This window comes from Gavialis gangeticus, unplaced genomic scaffold, assembly GCF_001723915.1.
Source record: "Gavialis gangeticus isolate Ggan-Ray unplaced genomic scaffold, GavGan_comp1, whole genome shotgun sequence".
Taxonomy (NCBI): domain Eukaryota; kingdom Metazoa; phylum Chordata; order Crocodylia; family Gavialidae; genus Gavialis; species Gavialis gangeticus.
In genome coordinates, this window is record NW_017729022.1 from 97,358,981 (window position 1) to 97,382,211 (window position 23,231).

General features: G+C 45.4%; 1 protein-coding gene across 7 annotated transcripts in view; it reads left to right on the forward strand.

Moving 5' to 3' along the window:
- Window positions 1–7,560, forward strand: part of ABCC9 (ATP binding cassette subfamily C member 9) — a 163,592-nt gene extending 156,032 nt beyond the window's left edge. For 5 of the 7 annotated variants that reach the window (XM_019515668.1, XM_019515667.1, XM_019515666.1 and 2 more), the window contains one exon: window positions 5,887–7,560. In XM_019515668.1, the coding sequence (XP_019371213.1) occupies window positions 5,887–6,024 (138 nt within the window). In that variant the 3' untranslated portion in view covers window positions 6,025–7,560. Of the gene's footprint in view, window positions 1–3,373; window positions 3,555–5,886 lie in introns of all 7 variants that reach the window. The other 2 variants (XM_019515671.1, XM_019515674.1) reach the window with 1 other exon arrangement.
- Window positions 7,561–23,231: the final 15,671 nt, after the last annotated feature.

Genomic DNA, 23,231 nt, shown 5'->3' on the forward strand with positions numbered 1-23,231 from the left:
GGGGGTGAGGAGGGGGAGGGGGTTCCCGACGCTGAGAGAGAAAGGAGATAGGTACGCACAAACCCGTTACCGTGGTCCGCAACGGTGGAGAAAGCGGCTCGGAGAAAGCGTCTCAGTCCATAAAGTCCGATCGCGGGGGTCCTCTTCAGGTGGAGCGGGGTTGTCCGTGGCGGAAGGATCCTGTCGGAGGGGCGGTTCAGGCGGCGGTGCCCTCCGGGTCTGGTCCGGCGGCGGCTCGTCTGGTGGGGTCGGTGTACTTGCTACATTGGATCTTAGCCAAAAAAAAAGCTGATGCTGATGACAGCCTCCAACCACAAGGCTAGTTAGTGCATCCCATCTGACTAAGATATAAGGTAGTGCTAATTGCCTGCAGTTCTCCTCAGCACCAACTCTTTTTCAAGTCATGGTGAGCCATTACACTGAATAGACTTCATTTTGATTTCTTTACTCCGAAGCTGATTTGTGCCTTTCATTCCCATTTCCAATTATTCTTGTTTCTTCACTAGCCTTAAATGTCTAGAAAACATTACCAAATGGGGGCCTAAACAGTTCACCCAGACCCCTCTGTTTCCCACCCTTTCAGCCTGTTGCATATGATTAGTGTGGCCCTGCCCTGCAGGAGGTGGAGCAGAAACAGGACCAGGTTGTCCTGTGCCTCATCTGCATATAATTTTTTGAAGGATCCCAAGGCTTGCGACAAGAACACCCCTGACTTGTGGTGGGGGGAAGGCCTTATTAGTACATGGATCGTTTGTGTGGGGTATCTAGATTACAAGCACATACCGATCAGTGCTGAACTATGAGGCCACCATGGCTTGAAATGCTGTTGACTCTGGTGAGGCCCAGCCCAATGAGCTATATGGTAGATCATGATCTTTTTGGCTTTGGACTAATATGGTTCAATGATATATAGTTGTTGTACTATATACTTAGTTGTATATGTAGTTGTATACATAGTTATACCACATATTTACTTGGCGACAGAGATCCTATGATCCTCCCAACTGATCAAGTGTAGTTATAGGGTGAGGTCTGCCCCTTGCACTCCAGGTAGGGGTAGCTTCCCCAAATGTAGGAAACTTGACTGCACAATTTTCTGGTAGACGAGGACTGTATTCTCACTTTCCCTGTGGATTGCTCCTTGGCCTTTTAGGTAGGAGCAAGCGAGAGTAAGGGGCATCCAACCCCTAAGGACTCCAGGCTTGGGGCTTGTACATAGGATACCTGCTGTGGATTTGGGGAATATTTAAAGCCCCAGACAGATGAATCTGGGAGGGAGGATACTTGCCTGGTGGTAGAGCCACATAGACTTGAACAACTGACCTCTTCTCAACCAAAATTCAGAATGTGACCATTGGGCTTTGCTGAACAGAATTCAGAACAAAATTGGACCTTGAAACTTTTTTTTTAAGTTTGTAATATGTATATAAAGAAGTACAAAAGTGCTGTTTATAAGTGTATTTATGGAGTACTTTTGCTAAAACTTGCAGCAGTTTCATAAAAGGTAGAGCTACCTGTAGTAATTTGCTTAAATGGTAAATCATGTTTATTTCAAGAGCAGTGTTTTCACATTTGCCCCTTACTTCCATGTGCTCAAAAAGAGCAGTGTCTGATCATAAAGAGGAGGAGGGAGTGAGGCTATTTAACCCCCTAGATTTGTTTTCCCTGCTGTAGCAATGGGAGGAGGACAAATTCAAGGCAGACCTCAAATAATTAGATACTATAGCTGGAAAACTATAACAAATTTATAAATTTTCCACATATGGAATCTAATTTTTTTTTTGGGGGGGGGGTCATCTTATATTCAGGGTTAGCTTAGATTTGAGTAAATACAGTAATGTTCATCTGTATAAAATGGAAAAAGCCAAGAAAGATTTGGGTCTGAAGATTTTGGATCTGAACAACCTGACAGTGTTAACAAATGTTGCCTTTGTACCACCATAACATTTTTTATGGTGGCACAAAAGCTAGGTAAGCAGATGTCTATGACCCTTCTTACTTAGGTGGTATGAATTTATGATGCTTTTTTCTGGTTGAGATCCATTAGCTTTAAGGCAGGGGAGCCTGGGCAGCCCAGAGAAGCCCATGCCACCCTGGGCAGGGACTCCTGGGGCTTTAGGGCCCAATCCTGTATGCTGGGACTTCCCGTTCCTGGGGCTTGCAGGATCAGACCCCTGAAGCCCTGGAAGTACCAGTTCAGGTTTGCTGTTTAGGATTCCCTAGGTATGCAACAACACTGTGGGAAAGTCCCAGGGCTGGGACCACCAGCCAGCTGATTTGCAGTCTCAGCCCCAGGACCACACCAGAGCTAGCTTTCCCTGGGGATTTCCCAGGGTGCATCTCTGCAAGTGGGGAACACATTGCCCATTGTCCTGCAGGATCAATGGACAAGACAGTGACAGTGGGTGATGCGTGTTTCACCCAATGAAGCAGATTAGTGGACACATCCTGGCACTACTGATCCACTGCATTTGGTGACATCTAGTTATACTCTGAACTTTCCAGTGGAGGTCTTATCAACATACAAATTGGTATCTGATTACAAATGTTACCATTGAGCTAAATCTCTCTACTAAACCCAATTGAAGTACTGGATCCAACTACCACTACTGAACCTTGGTTCAAAATCTGGATTTTGTTACTTATGCCTTTGTACATTTTCTGCAACTGTTGTTTATAATGTGATTTATGAATTTAGCAGCTTTTCTTTGTTACTATAAAGATGTATAAATGGACGTTTTTCAAATTTCACTAAAAAAAAAAAAACCCAGGAATGCTAAACTAAACTTTTATGGGTTGCTTCCTGTTTTTCAACCAGCTCTCTATATAGGCTAGAAGTTCTGTCCATTTGTAAGATGCCTTTAATGCATTTTAAGAGTATGATGACATCCTTACTTAGCAGACAGCTGTTTCATGCCTGAAATAAATGTAAGCTTCAACAGCTGTTTTACTTGTTTTGTCTGAAGTTTTATTTTGAGTTTAGAAAGTAAGATTGGAGTCACAACTGCTGGGCTCTGTTCCCAGCTGTTAGTGACCTGCTGTGTTACCTTGGTCTGATCACTTAAGCTAGCTCATTTTTGTGGTTAAGATTCTTGGATGCATAAATGCATAAAATATTATTAACAAGGATTTCCATTCATAAAACTGTCCTTCAGATTCTTGCATGATTGGTGCTATCTCTCCCACTAAAATATTACTTATCAGTATCACTGACCTTCTGTTTTCCATATTGGTTTATACAGGAAATATGGCACTTGTTCCTATCTGGCTTCCTTGTTCTTCACAAAGCATTTTATTTAGTTGCCTTCACTTTCTTTTTGGCTGCTCCTTCTTTCTCCCACCTACCTGCCTGTTTTTCTTCTCTTCTTTTCAGCACCGAGTGTCTCAGATCTTGGATGCAAGCATTGTGCTAGTCTTTTCTGATGGTGTTCTAGCTGAGTGTGATACTGCCTCAAACTTGCTCCTCAAAGAGGATGGCCTGTTCACCACTTTGGTGAAGACTCACAAGTAGATTCTGTCAGACCATTCTGGCTCACAAGACTTCAGGCTCTCTGGTAGCTATCTTTAACTCTGTTATCTTTAATTCTGCTTCTGTTCTTCTGCACAAGCTATTCAGTAACAGTACAGAAAACTGTTTGTTGTATTCAAATACTTTCAAATGTTCATCTATCTTAAACATTAAATCCCTTCCACTGCTCCATTAATTAGACTTGAATTATCCTGTTAGTCTATGAAAAAAAATAAGAATTATTATAAAAGGATTTCATAAATGAATGGAAAGGAGTAACTGAAATGTATAGTCTGTCTCAGTTCTTATCTTAGTGGATACGTGTTCCTTTGACAGAAACACCACAAATCTTCTGGGGTGAGACATTTTAGTTTGTTCCAGCCTATCATGTATTCAAAATGATTTTCAAGTAATGGATTCTTATCCCTTTAATAATATTGCTATTTGGATTTGATAAGGAGATATGAATCAGCCCCAAGCATAAGTGGGCTGTAAAGTAGCTAACTACCAGATGATACGAGTTAGTGATGAAAGCTTCAAGTTCAAACCAACTTGCCTGAAACAGAGTCCAAATCACTGCATCATCAGTGCAGTCCCTTGAATTTCTGTAGGCATGTCTACATGTGCATTAATGCACCTTGAATTTAGTACCTGCAGGCATTTATACATGTACCTTTGTCTGCTCTGACACACCAAAAATCCAGCACATCAGCGCACATCCAGCTGCATCACATACATTTGTATAAAAAGTGAAATGCGCATCAGCGCACAGAAAATGGCAGTGGTGCACCTTAGAACGAAAACACCTTTGATGTGTTTTAGTTCAAAAGCACACCACCACCATTTTCTCAGCGATGACATGCATTTTCCCATGTATACAAATGTATGCGCCACAACACATGCATGTGTATAAATACCTTCCAATATGGGGTACTAAATTAATGCACATTAGACTTACCTAATGTGCAGTAGCTCATTTGAACTGTTTTTATGTGACACTTAATATGCAGTAGACTATTTTACTGAGCATTAACGTAATGTCATAGTTTTTTACGTGATGCTTTAATGCTGATTAAAATAATCTACTGGGGCATTTCTGGATGACACTTTAAAGCAGATTTAAAGCAAGTTAAATGTCTTTTGCACTGCTTTAGTGGCATTGCTGCTTGCACGTTCGGCAGCGTATTGTGTGTTAATTCCAGCCGCTGTAGCACATTTGGCGGTGTAATGCACCTTAAATGACTTTGGGACACAGCGTATGACTTCGGGGCACTGCAAAGTAAAACACGTCCAAGCAGTTTTAGTTTCCTACCTTACAGCTATGGAGGGAAGCACTGGGCTCTGTGTGGCTCAGGGGCTGTGCAGGCAGCCCAGCAGCAGCCCGAGAAGGCAGGCTCCACAGAAGAGGGGAAAAAAACTGGGCAAACCCGATTTTTTCTTTTCCCCCTCCGGAGCCTGCCTGCCTGAGCTGTGTGGTGCCCTTGTGTTTCCTTCTGCGGCTGCATTATCCCCCGGGACTGCCTGAGCTGGGTGCCTGTAGGTGGGGGCCCACCACTGCCACGGAGGGAAGCACCAGGCGTGGGAGTAGATCTATGCCTTGGGGTCCCCTTGGTTCAGCTGACTGAGGGAGACCATTATTTGTGCTTCAGACTGAGGGAAGCACCCCAAGTTCTTGGAGTAGGTAGAGTACCCTCAAGGACTACCAGGCCTGTGTTCCCCAGGGGGCACAGGGCCAGGACCAGTCCAGACCCTGGGTGGTGGTGGCATTACCCCAGGCTAGCGGGTGTGCTCCAGGAAGGGGGTCGGCCAGACGTGAGGCACCCCCAGGGAGGCACTCGGAGCCTAGAAGGTGGTCAGGCACAGTGAGGCGGGTGGCTCAGTGCAGGAGCACCCCCTACCGGCCTGCCACATCCTTGATCAAAGCTTTCAGAAGAAGGTGTTTACTGGTGGTGCTTTATCTATGCATGGCTGGGTTTATTTTTCCAGCAAGCCCAGGAACATAATTCCAGGTGCCCATTTCCATCAAACTCGTGATTTAGTATGGATGAAGGGCACACAGGGTCTCAGGAGCTACTTAACGCCCAGGCCCATGGACCTATAGATCTCAATCCTGTTAACATTCATCCTGTGCTTGACTTTTATGCACTTGGACAGCCTTTAAGCTCAAAAGGTGCTTTTCAAATACTTCCATAACCATTTTCAAGACTTGAATCTATTTCTTGCAGATTATTTAAGATTTCTTGCTATAAGGACCCAATTCCAAAACCACTGATGACAAATTATATCCTCCAATTGATTTCAGTGGGCTTTAGACCAGGCCTGAAATGAATACTGTTAATGTAATTTGAATTTCTGTATGGCTTTTTGTTTTACAACAGCATCGGGTTCACACTATTTTGACTGCAGACCTGGTCATTGTGATGAAACGAGGGAACATTTTGGAATACGATACTCCAGAGAACTTACTCTCCCAGGAAAATGGCATCTTTGCTTCTTTTGTCCGGGCTGACATGTGAAGGGTCATTAGATTGCATGCTGTATTTTTAATACCTTATTTTTAAAAAAAACCACGAAATTCAAATATTTTCTATTGGAAGTAGTGTCACTTTAGTCTTTTCAAATATTTTTTTCTGCACGTTTCTATCTTTAAATAATAAAACCCATTGCACTACATGTATGCCTCAAAGCAATAAAAATGTCACTTTACCAAATGCCGTTAAGCTTCTCACATGTAAATTTGCAACAGTTTGACTTCCTGAAAATTTGGCATTTTCCTTGGATGTTGTTAGTGCAATTTTTGTCGTTGGTAACAAGCAAAAGAATGCTGCCTTTTAGGAACTGAATACGGTACATTGGAACCAGTGATCAAGTAATGTAATGTGTGGTGGGGGCTAAAGAGCACCAGGAATATCTACCCCTAGAAAAAGAATACTGTATATAACAAGGTGCTGACACAAGTGACATTTTGTCACACGATGAGCCACTCGAAGTGCTCTACAGTCATGCCCTTACAGGAGCGCATGGTGCTTTAAAAAGGCCCAATCCCATAACAATTTGAACTTTCATTATTTGAGCGTTCAGATAAAGGCAGTACAAAGCAGAGTGTCATTAACGTGTGTCAGTGTGTGCTGGGAGTAGGGCCTGCTCCTCACACTGTCTTCAGCATGGGAGGAGGGGAAGGGAGGCCCCCCACTCCAATCCACCTGCCCTACCCTCCAGCGCCAGCTGGGTAACCCCCAAACTGAGCTCTCTCCACTCCCTTCCCCCCTTGAAGACAGCAACAGGGTTTGGAGGGGTGGGGTTAGGGGACAGCAGCTGCAGACTTGCAGCGGCTCCAACTGCAGCTCAGTCTCCCAACCCCAGGGGCCCAACAGCAAATGTCTGTTGGGTCTGGGGGATCACTGTAAGTCAGGGTGCTTCCTATAAAGTGCCATGAGTTACAGTGGGGAGCTGCACTTCAGTCTGCGCCCTTAGTGCAATCTGATGTATTCCAAAGGTGTAAACTTTGCCTAGAGTAATATCTTTGAGCTAACGATAAAAAATATTCTCTTGAGAGCAGGAATTATAGAACAATTGATTTCCAACAGAGGTAAATAAATTTCTCCTCTCTTCCATGTCAGTTCACACGCACTATTTGGAATCCTGATGGACTCTGCTTTTTAAAAGCAATGGCAGTTGCCATCCACAAAGCTGTGTATAAGCTTTATATAAGCTTCCCCAGTGTTATAATGGATGAGACTCTTTCTGAAGTGGGTATATATTTTTATTACAAGTTAGTGTAATATTCAGATCTTGCCCAGGAATCTACTCTTCCTAATGGTAATGAACAGGAAACATCAAAAGGACAAGAGAAAAATCAGTATCTAAAAAAAATTATGTTCAGTGTTCTGCTCCTAACTCCTTGCTGGTTGTATGGCTTTTGAAAATGAAAGGGCACATTCATCCTAGGATTATTTTGGCTTCAGTAGGTTTACCCTGGGAATGAATTTCACTCAATATAGTAAGACTTAGAGTAAATGTAGTTTAAGTATCCTGAAATTGGCACCCATTTTTAAAAAAATTTAGTTGAAATATTCAGATCTTATATAAGGCGTGTTTCTGCAATTAGACAATCATTAATACCTGGGCATCAATTTTAACCTTTTTATCATGAACCATCTTTTATTCCCCCTCCAAACCTCAAAACACCCTTCACATATCTACCACTTTCATACCTTGACCTGGATGATATGATTTTCAAAGCAATGTAAAGGATTTAGATGCATCTTAATTTTGCTCAGACCCTTAACACTGCTTTGGGAATCTCATCCAGATATCTCTCTACAGATGATTAAGTTAGAAATAAACTCTGCACTTGGAAAAATGCACACAAATCTCTCTGTATTAAGAGGAGTGTTATACATATGCTTCCAAAATAGAATTTGGAACATAATCTATCCTACTGCCAGAACTACTCAATGTAAATCATAATCATGAACTACTGTATGTCTAGGAAGGACATCCTGTATGCAGGATAAGTCTGTCGTTATCATGACTTATTAAAATAATTAAAATTCAGAAACTGGACCCAGGGAGAAATTGATCTGAATCTTTTTTAATTTCAGGTGTTTAAATATTGTGCCTCAAGTTTTGAGAGGCAAAGTGTCAAAATCATTGTTGATTTAAATCCATTGACTTCATTGATCTTACACTAGGAACTAACTGGATTCACTATACTTAGATTAAGGATTAAAGTGAAGAATAGATACTGTTTGCTGAACTTGCTTGATGCAACAGAATTTAATTAACTGCTTTGTTTTAGTACGTCAGGGGCTGGGAAACACCTCCCAGCACAGCTAATTCATCTCAATTCACAAGCACAGGACTGCCGCAGTATTTTCTAACTGTGGTGAAATCTGTGGTAATAATTGTAACACATGTGAATGCGGCACAGCAGATTATTTTCATTTCTTAAGAAATAAAATCCTACTGAATGTCCAAAGACAGACAGGAAGTCTCATGAATTACCACTGGCTTATTTGATCTCTGCATTATAGCCACTGTGCCTTATATATTATGTCCTTACTAGAAGCATAAGATGAACTTGGCTTTTTGCATTTTCTGTTAATGAAGAAAGGTGCATTTGTACCAGCATTCCCAAGACACACCATGGTTCTGGTTTGTTTTTCTGGACTGTGTTATTAGGAATGTTGCAAAATGTATGAAGTATATGACATGAATTGTTCCTGTTTTCTATTTAAGGTTCTTTTAGATGTATCCTTCGTTAAGAAGGAGCACCACTGGTTGTAGAGGTTCATTCTCTCTGACAGCTTGTAGCACCACATTCCAAATTCTTCTGGGCAGTCCCTACTCTCTCCTCCTTCCTTCCATATCTCCTTACATCCTACCCTACTTGAGACTCTCTCATGTATTTCAGTGCACCTACTCACTCTCTGTGGTCCCCCATTCTCTCAACATGACTTCACACCTTTTCCTGCCTGACACAATTCTCCACCCACTCCTCCCTTTGAGGCCTCCTCCTCTTTCTTTATATAACTCTACATCCTCTCTACTCCCTCTCCTGGTTTCTAGACATAACCCCATACTCTTTCTCTTCAGCATGAGGCTTATTAAATTTCCTTCCCATGCAGTGAACTAAACAAATCTTTAGTCTGGGTATTAAGGATAAATGTTGTGCTTGGAATATGGAGCTCCTTCTTACAAAGACCAAGTTTGACTGTGAGCACTGAAAAATATATATTATTTAATATCAGGGGAGGAGGGAGGGGGGATCAGACTTCTGAGAAACAAAACCTTTAGTAGCACTTTTTTGTCTTCTGCATTTTGTTTTTCTCCATTAGCTTTTTCTGGGAGGAGGGAGGTGAAGCAAGAGGCATGAGATCCTTGGGAGTTAATGCAACTGTCTGAAAGCCACAAAAATGTTTCTCAGCCTTGAGCTGTGACTGTTCTGATATGACTCTCATCCTTTGTATTGTGAGAGACCCAAGTTTATTCCCATTTTTGTTGCTGAATGAAAAGTACACAGTCACTCAAAACCAGGTCACATATAGCAGGAGAATCCCATGAAATCATATATCCATTACTGTAGCACATTTTAAGTTTTGCAGACCTCCCTGCATGGGTTATCAAACATAGCTCCAAAAACCATAAGCCTCAGCCACTATTCGCTATTTGCTCCTAGCAATAAGAAGTTGCTATTCCTTTAGTGAGCTGGTGCACATACTTTTTCAGTGGGCTAAAGAAGTCTCAGATTTTGAGATTCATCTGAGGAGAACTGCTTTGGTGAGGCTGAATATGAGGATGAGAACTTCTTAAAATATAGTTTTGCCTCAACTACTTAAATGCTGTTATTTTTATTCTTTTGAAATTCAGGGAACACTGATTAGCTCAGTTTTTACGCATTTCTTATACTGAATCAAACCCTTAAACCGAGGGTTTCCAAAATTTGTTCCATATGGCAAGTGCAGCCTGTGGGCCCTTTCAATGCACCCATGTGTAACAAGACTGGCCCTGAGGACAGCTGTGGTGTCCTCTGGCCATAAAACCAATCCTGCCTCAATCCAAGCCCTCCGGGTAACCTTCTCTCTGTCTCACCTTCCATGCTGTGATGGACACTGTATTTTATACTGGGAGGTTGCCCCCCAGAGTTCCTGTGTGTGCTCACTGGATTCACGCTTGGCCTAGCTTCACCTGCTTCACCCAGTCCTCTTTGCAGCAACAGACCCAAAATCCACTAAATCACTGTGCCTTATTGGCAGGTATATCTCACTAACTGGCTGGACCCTACTCATCCTGTCCATGTGGTCAAGCCCTAATGTGTCTTAAGGACATTAATTATGGTCTCCAGCTGCCCCCATACCCAAGCTCATGCCTTGCAGATCTTGCTCTTATTTCCTTCACTGAGACTCTGGCTCTACACTAGGTTTAGTCCACTGAATCCCTGACTCCTATCTTTAGCCTCCAAACTATTTAGCTTTAGCCCCACACATTCCTCTGGGTCCCAGCCCCTTGTAGGACTCTACCCTGGCCTCAGTTCTTTATAACACTGAGTGCTTCCCAGGCACCACACCCATGGCCTCCATCTGCCCTGTAACGACTTCAAAACCTCCAGGAAGAAACAGACACTAAGGCTGCTTGCAGACATTAGAAAAAAACAAATGACACTTTACTTTAAATTCTGCACGCTGAGCCCAGCGCAGGCCCAGAAGAGGTGTTAGCTTGCCCGACATCTGTATAGATTGGGAGTTTTAGTGGGGCTTTTTCGGCACTTTTATCTAATAGCTGATTAAATCATCCATCTTTAGATAAAAGCACCAAAAGCCCTGCTGAAGTGCCTAATCTATACAGGCACTACAGAGCTGGGCCGAAGTAATTCACTGCTGCTTGTAGTAAGGCATGGTGGGAAGGGTTGCTTTGTTTTTTATGTCTACAAGCAGCATAAATGTTCAAAACCCACTCTGGGTCACTGTACTGTTGCAAGAGCCTCATCCCCACTCACTGGCTCCCTGCCAGCCCCATAAATACCTTTCCTGGCCCACAGCTTGGTTCCTGGCAGCCTGAGCTGGCAGGAGCCCATCTCCTTGCAGAGTTCAGGGCCATGCAGACCCCTCTGCCTCACAAATCCAGGTTTGTATCCTTTAAGGTTTACCTCTTCTAGTTAGGTGTTCCCCTGACTGGTGTCAGGTTAATGAGCAGCCTGCTGTTTTCCAAGCTGAACTTCCCTCATTCCCTTCTAGCTACCTGGAACTCTGCCCAATTGTCCCATTGCCCTGCAGCTAGTTCCTGAGTAGTCATTTGTAGGTCCTGTCTTCTGGCTGCCTCTGTTGCTTCCTTTCTGGCAACTAGCTTTGCTCCAGCTGCCTGCATTTGCCTGCAGAGTTTCTTCCTGCATTTCCTCTCCCTTAAAGTAACAGGGGCTAGAAGATCCCTGTAACATCACCACCTATGACAATCCCTCTGAGATAGCTCTTCAGGGGTGAAACTTTGGGGCCCCCTGCTTTAAATTTTTATTCAAGGTGACATTTACCCCTCTGCTAACAAGTTTTAGCAAGACTGCGGCTAATCTCATTTGATTCTATATTATCACAAGTGATTTGTTACTTTCAGGAAAAAAATGACTTCAAGGCTAAGTACGGACAGTCAAAAAGCCTGAGGCTGAATTGATTTAGTCTTTGCAAGTTAGTCTAAGCTGTAGAAATTAAACTGAGAAACAACTGGACAGACATTCACTTTTGATTCAGGAAATGCAGCCACATACCTGCACTGGCTCAGACCAGAAGTTGGGGGGCACTACAGCGCAGCTCTCTGGCATGCAGCCAGCATGGGCTGTGTGTTTGCTTCCTCTTTCTGCTGCCCCTGAGGTCTCTGGGATTTGCAGTCCAGATTCACAGCAACAGAATTCTGCAGGGTTGCTCATCACTTCCTCTTCCTGCTTGCAGGTGCCTTTGGGATTGTAGTCCACAGTCACAGCCAGAAGTAAGTTTAGCAAGGCAGGCCAGCTCTGTACTCAGGGGAAGGGGAGTTTAACTCCCCCCCTTACCCCAGATCACTGTTGCCTGGAGGGGAGGGGTAGTGAGCCAGCCAGCCAGCCGGCTATGAAACAGAGGAACAGCTCCAGCCCTGCTCTCTGAAGCAAACAGCACAGCCCAGCCCTGCTCAGTTTTGTGCAGGGCAGGGCAGCTCTGCACTCAGGGAAAGGGAACTTTAATCCCCCTTCCCTGGCCCCAGACCCCAGCTGGGTTTGCTGAGGCATGCAGTCCCTGCTGCCTCCTGGCCCAACCCTTCTCTGCTGCAGCAGAAAGCCCAGCCCAGGACTGGAAAGCATGCTGGGAAGCTGGGGGACTCTGGTTTAACTTGAACCAGGAAGGGGTCTGGAACAGAAGTTGCATAAACCAGTTTGACCCAAATCAGTTAAGTCTGATATTACATTCAATCAGCTTTATCTTAAACCAGTTTCAGCCATCTTGAAACTGGTTTATGTGCACTGAACTTCTGTTCTGTTACAGGTGTAAACCAGTTTTTGATTATTTAAACCAGTTTATGTGTAACTTCCGTCCCCAGCCTAAGAGTTTCAAGAAGAGAAAACACTCTGCAAAAATGTTTTCCATTGAAGCAGAAACAAATACATGAGTTTTAAATTGTACCATTTGACATTTGTAGGCATCTGTGTGGCAACTTTACATACAAGGTATTAATGAGTTATTGCTTCCCTGAATTATATTTTGTGAAAAGATGTGGGCATTTAAAAAGAACGTTTTGATGTTCATGTACACCAGCAGAATAGCACTGCTGTACATTAAGAGAACTCCATTGGCATCAATTATAATCAGCTGAATCTGTATAAAACTGCCACTTGACTTTCTTGAAATCAGCATATTTTCTTAATGTATATATGACGATTTCCAGTTTTGAATACATGCAACCAGCTCTTTGCATACTTTTGACACAATAAATTATTGTTTGCTTCCATTTAGACAAAGTTTTTTTAATTATTATTTCTAAGGCAACATGCTGTTAAATTTTGTTGTGAATGATAACGTCAGATAATATCCTGCTAATGTATTGTGCCGACGTATAGAAGGAAACATGTTACTTCAGTAATATCATGCCAAGATATTGAGATTACATGTTTTGTTTATATAAAAGAGGACACTGAATTTTCACGCAACTGAATATGAAGAAACTAGGTTTATAAGGTCAGTAGCTGTCCAATGAGAAAGTACAGAATATCTGCTATGTTTATCAAGAAATAAAAATCCATGCTGTAATAAGCAATTTAAGATCAGGTGAGAAAGCACATATCTTGGTGGCAAGCCACGGGAGTTTCTCTCAAAAAAGCACTGTAGACAGTCTGAATATCACCATTAAAAATCAATCCCAAAATATTTATTAAACAGCCTTGCTACCAATCAGGTTTCTCTTGAGCAACAATCACACCAGAATTTGTGCAAAACAACTGGAAATGAATAGACTCTATTTGTGGAGTTATATAATTAACAAGAATCTTGGAAAAATGTAATTTGAAAAAGAAATATATTACACACTTCTTTAATATGAATAAAAATCTAGTGAGATTCATGTTTCTCTTGGAAATGTACCCATTCAATAGCAATGCTAAAAGTATATTAAAAAACCTAAAAACAAAACAGTAAATCAAACTTGTCAGTACCATCCAAAAGTCCTAACTAATTCCCATGTTGTTATTTGATTAGTCTGACTTCTTTGCCAGGCTTGAGCTTTATAGCAAGCTCTTAATTAAGATGATCAATTGTTATGAGACAACAGAACTTTCACTCTTACAAGTTAGCAATATGCCAAGTCTGTTTTGGCAAGCATTGTGGGAGCTTGGGATATTGGCCTGTACAAAGCTGTGGTATTCAGAGATCTATCCAAATAATTTTCCAAAAGGAGAGCAGCTCTTAAGAAAAGTCTTAATCCATTAAAATGAATATTTTTATTATTTTTAATTGTTGAGGAGACAGGCAACAAATTTCACAGGCAGGTCGTGGGGCCAGCTGCAATTTTCATAGACTTATGATGGCAGCCCCTCCCCCCTCACACACCTCTGATTGGCTGAGGAGCCCCAGTGGCCCCTCCCCTCACTGCTTATTTGTTGAAAGGGTTGTCCATCATACAACCCCATCCCTCAAAGCTGATGAGCGGCCTGTCATGTGGCCCCAGCCTTTGCCACTGACTGGTGGAGAGGGGTTGGGCCAGATGACAGGCAGCCCCCTCCACCAATCAGCAAGGGGCAGGGCAGCAGCTATCTTGGCTGCCCCCCTCCATCCTTTCCTTCAGTGGGCTGCACAGCCATGAGGACTGCCAGTTCCCATTAGGAAACCAGGATTTTATTTTTAGTAAGGTTTTTTTGTGAATTTCGCAGACAACACCTGATTTCAGTGAAATCTGGGAAATCATGAATTGAGTAGGTCCCTATTTATTATTGGAGGTAGTGGTTGGGGTGCTAGTCACTATGTATACACACATAATGGATGTGGCCCCAAAGAACATATTATGCACACAAAATATTCATCTATTTGAATGGATTATAAACCCAAATAATCAATTGCTTTTTATTAGAAATCACTTTTTTGTTTTGAAGCATTGAGTTCCATTTTGGGGTGATTTCAGCTAGCCTGCTGAAAATTCCCTCTGTCACTCCAATTGCAGATGGTGTTTTCCATTACCTCTTGACTTGAAGTGTCATATAATAATTCAGTGTGCAGTTAAGAAATGGCCTGTTTCACTGTAGAAGTTGCTGCCTTTCACTGCTGGGTAAATATATTCCTATTTCAGTATATTAATCATTTTAGATAGAGAAACACTTAATATAGTTATTATGTCTTTGGGATAAAAGTCCTCAGCAGTGCCAGTGAGAACTGGCTGTAAGTATGTCTCATTGCTAGCTCATGCCAGTTCTCAACTCTCTATCAATTTATTTCAGGGTTTCCTGGCTGTACCAGCTTACAAGCCATAAATATTACTTAAATGGTCAGTAAAATATTTAACCACATAACTAGGGAATTAAAGCAGTTTATTGTAAATGACATGGCCTAGAACCAACACCCTCTCCACTATCATATCTACACAAGCTCAGATGTTGCATATTTTTGGACTGTATGGGGGCTATGATTAAAATAAAGTATTTTCACTGCAGCCCACTAGGCTCCTCTACCAGATACAGGAAATAAGATATTTTATGGGCTCATGAAGGCATGAATTTTTCTGGTTAACAGCCACCTGTTTCCCTGCACTGCAAGCAGGACCCAGAGGCCTTTGAATAGTTGGCTCTTCCACAATATGATCTTGAGATAAAAGAAGGCCTTACCATCTCCTATAAAGGGCTTGTTGCCACTAACCCTGACTCTACAGACAGCCAACACAAATCATTCATACACATAGGAAAGGTGGGACTAGAAACAAGAAGGTTCTTAGAGATGCAAACATCCACATCATCACAGCTTAGGCTAAAGAAATCCTTCGTTAGTAGGGATGGGTGCCTTAACCATGATGCACAGTAATCCCTAAAATATGGAATTCAAGAAGCCAGAAAAATTCCATTAGGAAAATAAGCTGAGCTGAGTAGGTTTCATAGTTGATAGGGTCAGAAGGGACCTGAGCAGATCATCAAGTCTGACCCCCTGCCATGGGCAGGAAAGAATGCTGAGGTCAGATGACCCGGGCTAGGTGATTATTTAGCCTCCTTCTGAAGACCCCCAGGGTAAGAGCGAGCACCACTTCCCTTGGAAGTTGGTTCCAGATCCTAGCTGCCCTCACTGTGAAATAGTGCCTCTTGATGTCTAGCCTGAACCTACTCTAAATCAACTTGTGGCCGTTATTCCAAGTTACTCCTGGTAGTGCTCTGGGGAACAGGGACTCTCCCATTCCCCACCGGTCCCCCTTGGTAAGTTTACAGACAGCCACCAGGTCTCCCCTCAGCCTTCTCTTATAGAGGCTGAACAGGTTCAGGTCCTGTAGCCTCTCCTTGTAGCGTCTGCCCTGCTCCCCCGACCATGCGAGTGAACCTCCTCTGGACCCTCTTGATGCTGGCCACATCCCTTCTGAAGTGCGACACCCAGAACTGGATGCAGTACTGCAACTGCAACCTGACCAATGTCGCACAGAGGAGGGGGATCACCTCCTTGGACCTGCTCATGATGCATCTGTGGATGCATGACAAGGTGTCGTTAGCCTTACTGACTGTGTCCTCACATTGGTGGCCCGTGTTCATCTTGGAATCAATAGTGACTCCAAGATCCCTTTCTTAGGGACTGAGTACTGCTGAGTGGACTATGTTTCAAACAATACTGAACAGTGGTGATGTGTAGGGGGTATACAGGGGTGCACGTACACCCCCTGAGAGTACTGGTGCACCCCCTGACTGGCTGCACTCACCACTTAGGCCGGGGTGGGCAAAATCTCACCTGCAGGCCAGATTTGGCCATTGAGGCCATTCTATCCAGCCCGCAGGGCCCCTAAAAAATTTAGAAAATTAATATTTATCTGCCCTTGGTTCCTATCAAAAATGAAAGGAACCAAGGGTAGTAGGACCCAGGGGAAGCCTGGCAGGCTTCCACAACAGAAGGGCCTGCCCAGCACCACCCATGCAGCCAGAAGCCCCAGCCAGGGCTTCTGGCTTGGGAGCACATGGCTGCCCCACGCTGGATCCTCAGGTAAGGGGGAAGGGTGGGGGAAAGGCAGGGGAAGACCCCAGGCAGGGAAGGAGCCCAGGGAAAAGTGGCCCAGGGAAAAGCTGAGTGCAGATGGGGGGAAAGCGGTCCCTCACCCGCCCTGTGGCCGGCACCCCATGCTGCAGCCACTCGCAGCCCACATGGGACTGCCTTGTCTGCTCCAGACAGCCCCACAGGCTGTGAGCGGCTGCAGCAGGGAGCACCGGCCATGGGGCGGTGGTGGAGCTGCCTTTCCTCATGCTCAGCTTTTCCCCAGACTCCTTCCGGGGTTATGGAAAGCAGCCCCTCCCCTGTCCCATGGCTGGTGCCCTACACTGCAGCTGCTCACAGCCCACATATGACTGTCCAGAGCAAGCACAGGCAGACCCAGGTGGGCTGTGAGTGGCTGTAGTGCAGCACACCAGGCATGGGGCAGGCGAGGGGCTATTTTCCCACCCCGACATGCTCAGCACCACCTTGTAACCCAGCCCCACTACGAGCCTGGGCCCTGTGCTTGGCTCCGGCCTTGCTTGTCAGGGCTGTGTGTGGCGACTTCAGCTGCGGCCCCCCCGCTTGCCGCACCGGGCGGTGTTTGCCACTACCACCTCTGGGCTGCCCAGCACATGAGCTCCAGGCAGGCAGCAGCAGCCAACACTGCCCAGCATGGCAAGCGGGGGTGCTGCAGCTGCTGCGACCAATGGGTGAGCCTGGAGCCGGCCTGGAACCTAGGCTGGCAGCGGGGCTGGGTTACAAGCTAGTGCTGAGCGTGGGGAAAAGCAGCCCCTCGCTCACCCTGTGGCTGAGGCCCTGTGCTGTAGCTGCTTGCAGCCCTCGTGAGGCTGCCTGTGCCTGCTCCAGACAGCCCCACATGGGCTGTGAGTGGCTGCAGCGCAGGGCGCCGGCCACGGGGCAGGGGAGGGGCCGCTTTTCCCCATGCTCATCACCAGCTTCTTCCCTGCTGATGAGCAGGGCATCAGGGCTGCGCACAGCCCCTGGCCTGTACCACGGGGCAGGGGCCCACTGGGTGTGACTGGGCATGGGAGCCAGCAGGAACACGGGGCCCATACCGGTGTCCCAGGGCCAGTGCTGGTGGGGCCTAGAGCACAGTGGCAGGAGCACGGGGTCGCAGCCAGCAGAGGCTCTATGGAGCTGGGCCAGCTCCTCCCTCTCCCTGCTGGTTCAGCCCAGCCCAGCTCCACAGTCCCCTGCCAGCCTGTGCCTTGCCTTGGGCCCCACTGGTGCTGGCCCTGGCCCCATGACATTAGGACCTTGGTCCCAAGATGGTGACCAGGGGGCAAGGCACCTGTCAAGGCGCGGGGCTTCCCATGCGGCCCTTGACACCCTGCTTAAACTGGGTAAGCGGCCCTCCACCTGAAATAATTGCCCACCCCTGACTTAGGTGATGGGCAGGACGGAGCGCCAGTGCCCCTCCTGCAAGTGCCACCTGGGGAATAGAGTACCATGGCACTCCCAAAAGCAGCCACAGCTACAGCCACAGCCACTTCCAGAAGCAGCCACAGTTACTGGCTGCAGCGATCAGCTGTCTCAGGATTGGCCTCGGGGGGGACCCCCCCAGGGTCAGCTGGATCAGCCACAGGAGGACACCCCCCGTCAGCAAGACTGGCCGTAGGGGACCCCCCCCCCATCTCTGGTCACTGACTGGTTGATGGGGGGGCATGTGCCCCCCCACCCCAATAAGGGACTACCAGTCACCCATGATATTGAAAGATCAAGAGATGTTGTTAACATCAGTGTAAGACATTATTTCACTCATCCATTAACGTATATCTTACAATCTAAATGTTCAGAAATGTTGGATAAGACAACAGAGGATTTAAAAATTCAATTAGAACCATTTTTAATGCTAATTATTTACCAGTCCTATCTAAAATAATAAAATCCCTCAAAAAGATATCTTCGATAGGCAGAATAGCCACCATTAAAATGAATATATTGTCAGATTCCAATATTTACTTAAATATATGCCAGAAGGCAGTCTAAAGATTTGGCAAATTGTTCTGATGAACTTCAGCTGGAAACAGAAGAAGCCAAAGTGAATGTATCAGTATTACATAGTCTTTCTTAGATAAGAGGTCTTAAAGCCCCCAATAAAATAACATATTATCATGCAACATAGTTGCATTGTCATGGGTGTGTGAAATCTTATTCAAAGCTATGGATTGCTGTAGACCAATAAATGGATTCCCCAAAAGTTTGTTGGCTGAGAGAGAAATTCAGGCCAACATACATAAATAAATAAATCAATAAAGACTACCCCTTTATGAAAACTACTTCAAATTCCCTAGATAAATATGAAAAGTTGCTTTCCCCTCCAACCTCCCTATTAACCTCTTATGTTAGAAATAAAGACTTCTACCCTAAAACTCATAAATATGCAACTCTTTATGGGTCAGAGTGGGTAATACCCAATTCAGCCAACTCTTGTGAGAGGATATGAGATCTTATCAAGAAATTTGTAACAACCCAAAATGAACTAAGAGTGCCTTTTTCCCCAATATCTTCACATTTGAAATTTGATAGTAGATAATAAATATAAAGCAGCTCTCACCAAATTATACACCTCTTGAAAAAGTGACATAGTAGACTCAAGAGAAAAAGAGTTGATCTCTAAAATACTCAATTTTAATAGGGAAAGGGGTGGATAGGAAACCTAAGTAAATTAAGTATTGGGAAAGAGATTTGGGGAAAGAAAATGAGAGCAATGGAGAGAAATATGGGAGTGGGGTTATTCATCCTCCATATGTTTTATACAAAGAAAAGTTTTGTAGAACATTCTGCAGATGGTACAGGCACATATATGGGTAACACTAGTATTTGACAGAGCTACTTCACAAAGATCTTTAAATGTATGTACCTCAACACAGACTGGTAATCCAGAGCTAGAAAAATTATTTTGTCAACCAGTGTAAAACATATGAGAATTCTGACTGGCTCAACATGTAATATATATTTGTTATCTATTAGGGCTGTGCAAAACAGCACTGTTCCATTTTTACTTCCATTTCAACGTTTGGAACAGTGTTTTGTTTTTAGTTTCGTTTAGTTGCGAAAGCACTGTTTCATTTTGTTTAATCAAAACTGTTTCACTGTTTTGACATTTCACCCATAGGCTATAATGGAGAAGCATGAAACTGCTTATAGCTTCATTTCCTGCTTGATTCAGATGAAACTTGCAGGGATGGTAGCCCCCTCTGAGGTGATGAAGCCTGCCAGGTATCAAGGAGACGACAGGTACAGGGGTTTCTGGGAAACTGCACCTCAAAGTCTTGAAAGCAAAACTCATGTCACGTGTGTGTGTTAAAACACAGCAGGGTAGCTTCAGGAATGGTAACCCCTGCTGAGGCCATGAAGCCTGCCAAGTTTCAAGGAGATAAGTGCAGGGGTTTCTGGAAAACTGCACCTCAAGCTGCTGACAAGCAAAACTCGTGACATGGGTGACACTTTGTGTGTGTTAAGACACACCCTCACTGGCACTGGGGCCCCTACACAACATGGCAGTGTGCCCCAATGAGGCTTCCTCCTCCCCTACAGCCTCATTTAAAGTCCAACACTTTAAATGACAACAGGTAATAACTTAGTAAGCAGCACAGTAGCACCAGCAGCAGTTCAGGCAGCCGAACTGCGACAGAGCCTTTCTTTCCTTTCTGCAGGAGTTTCTTCTCCAGCAGTTGCCAGAGAACTCTCCCTGCCAGCCCCAGCCCTAGGGCTTAGGTGTACCCAGGGCCCTGTGTCTTTCCAGTCAGGTGCTAGGGGTATTGGTCTAAGAACATGGCACTAGCAGACAAGGTCCTTTCCTTTAGGTCAATCTAATCTGGTATGTTTTAGCAAACCAATCAAACAGTTAGTTACAGAAATATATCTTAGCATGCTTTCAGGTTGAAAAACCCTTTGTCAGGCTGGGGAAGTAGCTGCAGTTGTTGTGTCTGTGTGCTGTACCTGGGTGAAAGGAATAGTAAAGAAGCCAGAGGCTGGCATGCAATGCAGACAAGAAAGCCAGTCAGTGAAAATGGAAATGGAGGCGTCAGGGGGTGAGGGACACGCTGGGGTGGAGGGCAGGGGGCAAGAAGGGGGATGTATCAGCACAGGTAAAAGTGTAGAGGTACCTGGGGAGTCAGATATTCAACAGGTTGTAGTGAATCATAAATCCAATGTCTATATTGAGTCCATGAATTTCTATACCTAGGAAGCTGATGAAGTGAAATTCATAGGTCCAGCTCTGAAAAGTGGTTTGAAATTCAAACAAGTGCCAAACCTTGTTAACCTAACCTCATCACCAGAACTGAAGCCAACTTCCTACAGCTCAAAACACAAAACCTACCAACAATCTCCAGTACCCCTACAAACTGCACACCAGAATCTATCAAAGACAAGAATACCCAACTATCGGTGGGGTCACATTCCTCACAAAAAAACACTCTGTCTCCAGTCTCTCAGGCCTGATCCTCAAAGGAAATTTACAAACCACTTTTCACAATTAAACCTATGAACTGAACTTCATCAGCTTCCTAGGTAGTAGGTACAGAAACCCATGGACTTAATATAGACAATGGAATCCTGACACACTACAACCTGCTGGACATCTGATTCCTCAGGTACCTCTCCACCTTTTCCTGTGCTACTACATCCCTCTTTCTCCCCACCCCCCCGCAGCCTGTCCTTCACCCCCTGACGCCTCCATTTCCATTTTCACTGACAGGCATGGGAAGTGAAATGGGAGCAGAGGAGACTGTCATGCTGGTGCTGCTGCTTGTTGTCATGGTGTGTAATGGTGGGGTTATGGCTGGTGCTTTTGGAGGGGATGCAGTCTCAGGCACACCAGTGGCACTGGCACTGCTCCCCTCTCCTTGCTGCTCATGGAAGCCTCATCCCTGCTAGTTGGAGGAAAGAGGCTGCGTCTCAATTTGGGGGGGGGGAAGGCGGGGGACGCGGGGAACTTACACCTTTCCCTCTACCCCCTCTTCCACCCCTCCCTGAAGGCTTGCCAGCTGCCTTTCTACCACGCTTTATGGTGTGTTTGCTTTTACACAAATATATAAATGTATCTGCATTCCTGTATAAATTATTAAGGTTCGTAGTCTATGCCACAAGGTATAAATGCATCTCCCTTCCTATTTCTATAGGTGTGTAGTCTGTGCCACTTGGGGCAAAATAACCCTGCCTAGCTTCTCCCAGATCTGCAGCCAGGGGGAAGCTAGAACCCGGGGCCAGCACATGTCCTGGCCCCAGCAGTATAAAAACCTGCCTTGGCCAGCAGCTCAGGGTTACTTTCAAAAGCTGCAGCGAGGCGCGGAGGCAGGGAGCAGGCAGAGTGCAGCTGTAGTCCACCCTTGCCCTGTGAAAAGATCAGGGGCCACAGCTGCCCCACCCCCATACCTTGGCTACCCCGTGCCACAACTCTGAAGGAGCCACCGGGCTCCAACTGTCCCACACCCCAGCTGGGCTGGTTATGGGATGATCAGAGCTCAGTGACTCATCCAGGGGCACGGCGCAGGGGAGCCAGGAGAGGGGAATGTGCTCTCTTCCCCAGCTCTCCTGTGGTACGTGCAGTGGCGGGAGCTGCCCACCTACGCTCCTGGATGAGCCGCAAGGCTCCCAGGGCTCCATGACCCAGCCCAACTGGGGCCCCATTCCCCATGAATGGTGCCCCGGCCAGGCTGGGTCACTGAGCAGTCCCCACAGTGCAGCAGGGAGCAGGGCAGGGGTGAATGATTTGCCCCTAACCCTACCCTGCTCCCTTCTGCACTGTTGGGGTCTCAATCTGCCCAGGCAATCAAAAGAAACTTACTGGCATGCTGGGTCGGCTGCAATCCTGGCATGCCCCTCCCTCCAACTCCAGCAGACTGTGGCTGGGCTGCCCTGCTGTTTGGGAGGGCTGAGACCCATTAGCACCCCCCTTCTGCTGCCTATGCCCCTCCCCTGAAGGTTTACAAGTACTACCCCCTACTAAGTACTTACAAGTACTACCCTGCTGTGGAATTTTTTGTGTGCAGCAGCTCATGTGTGGACACTGACTGACTGGCTGCGGCATGACAGTGCTTCAGTGCCAGGGCAGCCTGCCACCTAGCCCAGCATTAAAGCATCCTTGTACCCCAGCCAGCCCCTTCGCAGCACACAGCCTGATCAGAGCAGCCCTGAACTAGCAGAGGGCTAGTTGCAACCTGGGACTGGGGCAGCCCTGAACTAGCTGGGGCTGTTGCAACCTGGCTCAGCTTGTTGCAGGCCAGGTGCTTTGCAGATGCGCGCTTGAGAACTTTCCATGAACAATAAACTGCAGAGCAATAAGCAATTTATTGCTACCCCTTAAAGGCACATGTAGATGTGGCCACATTAGACTAGACTAACCCTTTCCTTAATGTTTAGGTAAAGACCTCAGAGAGTAACATTAACCTCAGGAGAGTATGGAGCATTAATTGTTAACTCTGAAAGCTTTTCTCCCTGGAGTTTAGCCCACTATAAACTCAGCAGTGAGAACTGCAGTAGACAGAAGGCTCTGCAACCAGTTAACAAAAACAGGAACTGCCACAGCCAACCAG